Below are 6,009 nucleotides of genomic sequence, written 5' to 3'. Positions count from 1 at the left end.
TAAACAAAGTAACGAAATTGGCTTCACACATTGTACCCCAGTGGGGAATCGAACCCTGTCTTCGGCGTGACGAGCGAACGCTTTAACCACTAGGCTACCCCACCGCCCCTTTTACTTAAAGCTTTCTTATGTATATCCTTGTACTAATGCTTTGATTTTATGTAAATGAAAGCATATGCCATTTTCGCCTTTACACTTTATCTATGGCTAAATTTTTGCAATCAATGGAGTTAAATCGTTATATATTATCCGTGTAACGCCAAATCCATCTGCGTAAAATAAAGTTTGTAAAACCTTTTTAAGGGTTTATAGAAATTATACATACTTTGAGGAGGGAGTAGGGAAAGGGGATGTTTGGGGAGGGAGGGGAAGTGAGAGAGGAAGGAGGGAGAGAGCGGACGAGAAAGAGAAAAGGGAAAGAGAGATATATGTAAAGATGGAGGAGGGAATTAGAGAGGAGAGTGAGGAGAGAAAAACAGGGGGAGCAGGGCAGGGGGTGGGTGGATTGGGAGGAATTTGGGGATTTCAGGAACATAAGTGAAATTAAAGATTATTCTTTCATTGCCAGCGGTAACCCCATAATGACAACCCTAGGTCGACGCCAACGCTTGCCCTCGGATCTGCAGGTCGCTTTAATGAAGCGCGAGTTATCTGATTCACTGATAAAGGTCGGAAATCAAGATGGGATGGACCTTGTTGTTTTGTTCTTGCATAACGCTAAAGGGCGTGCGCGTAACACTGAGACAACAATTCTCAAAGCGCCATCTGTCGACGAGACCTAACACGAGAGTTCCATTCACTTTCCGCCATTTTGACAGATACGCCGTCAAAAGAAGCCTCACCCTTGAGTTTACATCGTACAGGGACAATGCAACGCCTTCTCTGATTGGCTGAAAGAGTTCTTAGTTGGCGGTGCCCGTCTTGAGTAATATATGATCACGTAAAATAACGCGAGAGTTTCCAGCGTAACGCGTGCGGCGCACGCGGCCATACGTCATTGTAATGGTTTCCACTTGATTTGAGTCTTTATACAATGACGTGTCAAGGAGTGAAGATGCTGCTTTGAAAATTGGCTCTTTTACTCCGAGGCTTGAGGTAAATAGGTCGAGTGTGGCTTTGGGGAGGGTCAGGAGCTAATAAATTGCACCCTAGACAGATTGAATTGTGCCTGTACCTTGAAGACATTGTTAAGTCCCAGACCACCGGTATGTTTTCGTGTGTGGTTAGGTGTTATATCTTTGACAGTCTGTGACATTTGAAATTAAACTTCTTGGTTGTGCGAATTCAATTTTGACCGCTGTCACTTCGTATACAATTGTCAGCATTCCATGTTTTGAGTTGATCAGTGACAGTTTATTGGGGTTTCCCATCTGAAAGGAATTCATTATTTTGAGTCATAAACAATCGGAGTGTTTTCATCTTCTAGTTTTTGAAATAAAGATGAGCTGACCCCGGTACTTGACAAATTAGAGCATTTTTAACTCAATATGTTTCATATAGTTGTGTATATATTTTGTGTTTTTCCGGACATTAATTTTTTTATTGCACAAATTGACGTGTGTTCTTTTTCTTCATGGCTTTTGAAATTAATTTCCCAAATGTCCAGATATAAGTGAAATCATATATTTGTGTTGTTATTACCTGTGGAATATATATATATTTTTTGTTAACATTGTTTTTTTCTCGAACTGTTTACTGATTTCAGAAATGAAAAAAACCCAGCAACCCATGTTTGTCGTAAGATGCGACTAAATGGATCGGGATATCATGCTCGCTGACTTGCTTAATTACATGTCCTTCTCATTCATGTCATGTTGCTTGGGTGGCCGGGTAGCCTAGTGGTTAAAGCGTTCGCTCGTCACGCCGAAGACCCGGGTTCGATTTTCCACATGGATACAATGTGTGAAGCCCATTTCTGGTGTCCTCCGCCGTGATATTGCTGGAATATTGCTAAAAGCGGCGTAAAACCATTCTCACTCACTCACTCACTCATGTTACGCTTATTGATTTGGTCACATTAACAAGTCCAAACATTTGCAGGGTTAAGTAAAGGCTAGTTGTCTGTCACAGTGACACTCTCCACTGCAACATTTCAAAGGTTTGCAAAACCGAGGGGGGCACGGGTAGCCCAGTCGTCGAAAGCGCCGCGATTCGCTGGCAGAGTTGCGTCCCTTGGGCACGCCTGTAACTTATGATTGTGGGTTCGAATCCCGATTCGCCCCGATTATGTTTCTAGGTTTGTCAGCCCCATACCCGTGCTCGTGGGTTTCACCGAAGTGGTAAACGTCTGAGACCTGCATCTCTTCGCGCTTTCCTCCCACATTAAGCTGACACGCCATGATATAACTGGAATACTGTTGAAAGCGGCGTTAAACCCAACTCACTCACTCACTCACTCACAGGGAATACACAAAGGGGCATTTCCACACAGCGACACCCTATTACATACAAATTTCAATTACCGTATTCGACGTAATAAGCGCCCTGCTCTTATAAGCGCCCACGGCGATATTTGCTAATATATTGGCTAGTGAACAATACCAATTAGCACCCCTTCCGATTGATCAATGTACACAAGACTTATTTATTCCCGTATAATACGCACTCGTGTGTTGTATGCACCCTTAAATATGGGCAATTAAATTCTGGAAAAATGTATCTCTCGTATATAAACATTTCAGGCTGTCAGCATAAACCACGAAATTTATCTCTCAACTCTGTCTTTTTCACCAAAATAATATTCTGATAAGAGCCCCCTATTTCTAATTTTGAGAGCGCCCTGGGCGATTATTACGTCGAATACGGTAATAACGTTTATGTTGACGAGGCATAATAGAGCTATTCAGTGTAATTCGACATCAGGATACTTCCAGTCACATGACCATACACCAATAAATAAACAAGGCCGTCGAATTAGACGTAAGTTTAGAAATACTGACACCGGATTCAAGACCGATTCTTTTCACAGCAGAGGTAAAGTTACTTCGCAGTGGGAATCTGAGTCAACAATACGTATCAGATTAACAACCGAGTCAATGGTTTGCTAATAGGTGGTGGTGAACAACAGCCTCTTTGTGTTGGTATCAACTAACTGATGCTACTGCTGGAACATGAGGCGACCTATAGACGGGTGCCCAGCCTAAGTCGCAGATGTTACAAGGATGTGATATTCTGCATGGAAATAGGTCATTGTTAGGGTAGGGACGGGGGATTGGTGTGGTGGGGGCAGGGAGATGGGGTAGGTGGAGGCAGGGAGCTGGGGTAGTGGAGGCAGGGAGATGGGATGGTGGAGGGAGGGAGATGGGGTAGTAGAGGCAGGGAGATGGGGTAGTAGAGGCAGGGAGATGGGGTGGTGGAGGCAGGGAGATGGGGTAGTAGAGGCAGGGAGATGGGATGGTGGGGGCAGGGAGATGGGGTAGGTGGAGGGGTGGAGATGGGGTGGTGGAGGCAGGGAGATGGGGTAGTAGAGGCAGGGAGATGGTGTAGTAGAGGCAGGGAGATGGGGTGGTGGAGGCAGGGAGATGGGGTGGGTGGAGGCAGGGAGATGGGGTGGGTGGAGGCAGGGAGATGGGGTGGTGGAGGCAGGGAGATGGGGTGGTGGAGGCAGGGAGATTGGGTGGTAGAGGGGTGGAGATGGGTAGTGGGGGCAGGGAGATGGGTAGTGGAGGCAGGGAGATGGGGTGGTAGAGGGGTGGAGATGGGTAGTGGGGGCAGGGAGATTGGGTGGTGGAGGCAGGGAGATGGGGTGGTAGAGGGGTGGAGATGGGTAGTGGGGGCAGGGAGATTGGGTGGTGGAGGCAGGGAGATGGGGTGGTAGAGGGGTGGAGATGGGTAGTGGGGGCAGGGAGATGGGTGGTGGAGGCAGGGAGATGGGGTGGTAGAGGGGTGGAGATGGGTAGTGGGGGCAGGGAGATGGGTGGTGGAGGCAGGGAGATGGGGTGGTAGAGGGGTGGAGATGGGTAGTGGGGGCAGGGAGATGGGTGGTGGAGGCAGGGAGATGGGGTGGTAGAGGGGTGGAGATGGGTAGTGGGGGCAGGGAGATGGGGTGGTGGAGGCAGGGAGATGGGGTGGTGGAGGCAGGGAGATGGGGTGGTGGAGACAGGGAGATGGGGTGGTGGAGGCAGGGAGATGGGGTGGTGGAGGCAGGGAGATGGGGGGTGGAGGCAGGGAGATGGGGTAGGTGGAGGGGTGGAGATGGGGTGGTGGAGGCAGGGAGATGGGGTGGTGGAGGCAGGGAGATGGGGTGGTGGAGGCAGGGAGATGGGGGGTGGAGGCAGGGAGATGGGTAGTGGAGGCAGGGAGATGGGGTTGTGGAGGCAGGGAGATGGGGGGTGGAGGCAGGGAGATGGGTAGTGGAGGCAGGGAGATGGGGTGGTGGAGGCAGCACCATACCCGTGCTTGTGGGTTTCACCGAAGTGGTAAACGTCTGATACCTGCATCACTTCGGGCTTTCCTTCCACATCAAGCTAACACGCCGTGATATAACTGGAATACTGTTTTAACCCAACTGACTCACTCACTCACCTACTCATTTACTCTTGAAAAATATGTTGTCGTTGTTATTTACATAAAGAAAAAACATGTTTTCTGTTGGGATTTTTCGTTGATTTATGCACTGTCTGTTCACAGTTAGAGCTCATGTTAATATGCACAAACTGACACATCACGACGTGTTGCTTGGCAACGCTATTCCATCACTTTCGCGGGTCTTAGTCATTCACACGCCTACTCTACTCTTACGGAATTTTAGAGCTGTGAAGCGTTATGGATGCTAGTTTTAATCAAGCATTGAATCTCTGTCTACGTTCCATGACGACGCAGTTTCCAGGTCCAACCACAAATAATCAAACAGAACAAAACCATTACACATGAACATGTCGTGAGTGGGTGAGTGAGTGAGTGAGTGAGTGAGTGAGTGAGTGAGTGAGTGAGTGAGTGAGTTTATGCCGCTTTTAGAGAATATTCCTGCAATATCACGGTGGGGGACACCAGAAATGGGCTTCTCATATTGCACTCCTGTGGGGAATCGAACCCGGATCTTCGGCGTGACGAGCAAACGCTTTAACCACTAGGCTACCCCCACCGCCCCGATCATGTAGTGTGAGATGAACTACGATCTTTACGAAAAAACCCATCTCAGCGCCATCCCCACATCACGCTTCCCGTCCCCATTAAAATAAATCCATTGCCGCCCTTTTGCAATCCCCATTCTCATGGTGTACCCCCACTCTACTCCACCCTACCAACACCATTTCCTGTCCCCATCGCCTTTTCATAGCTCAGTCCTCATCTAAAACATCCGTCTACATTTTCTATCGCCGTGTTACCCTGTCTGGCGCTCGACTTTAAGGGGTCAAAACAAGGACTGGTCGGCTCGGAGTCAGTATGCTGTGTTCGAGTGGGGTATTCATGTTAAACTGCGCCATGGTGTCTCAGTGGGCTAGCACTATAAAATCGGCATTAGTCCGGACTTGTACAAGCACATACACGCACGCACGCACGCACGCACGCACGCACGCACGCACGGATGCACGCTCGCTCACTCACTCACTCACTCACTCACTCACTCACTCACTCTCACACACACTCTGGCCCCTCCCACGCACGCACACACACACACACGTGCATGCGCGTCGTTATATAAGTGCAATAATCTTGGACGCGACGTTAAACCCCATTTCACATCACCTCACCTTGCAGAACTAGACCATCATGGAGAAGATTCTGTTCTTCACTGGAGCACTATCTCGTTATGATCAAACTGTGGAATCCATTATGCTTGATATACCATACCACCAGGACTTACAACGAACTAACTACACTGTTTATGGAAAATTGACGTTTGTCTCCGTGGGACTTCACATGAAAAAGCTGCAGGTTCGTATCCCGCTGAGGTTTCAAAGGTTTTGTGTTCATTAATGTATTATTGTTGTATGACTACTAGTATTTCTTTAACGCAGTATACAGAAGCTGAGAATGAAAGTATATCCGATTACTACGACGTTTTAT

At 48.0% G+C, this 6,009-nt stretch overlaps 1 protein-coding gene across 1 annotated transcript; it reads right to left on the bottom strand.

Moving 5' to 3' along the window:
* Positions 1-3,139: 3,139 nt before the first annotated feature.
* Positions 3,140-4,390, bottom strand: LOC139457346 (uncharacterized). Its single transcript, XM_071238753.1, has one exon. The coding sequence runs from the start codon at positions 4,388-4,390 to the stop codon at positions 3,140-3,142; it is 1,251 nt and encodes a 416-aa protein (XP_071094854.1).
* Positions 4,391-6,009: the final 1,619 nt, after the last annotated feature.

The sequence above is a fragment of the Haliotis cracherodii genome, unplaced genomic scaffold (assembly GCF_022045235.1).
Source record: "Haliotis cracherodii isolate W230 unplaced genomic scaffold, xgHalCrac1.p SCAF_12, whole genome shotgun sequence".
NCBI lineage: Eukaryota > Metazoa > Mollusca > Gastropoda > Lepetellida > Haliotidae > Haliotis > Haliotis cracherodii.
Note: the sequence above shows the minus strand (reverse complement) of the source record. Positions and strands in the feature narration are given on the sequence as shown.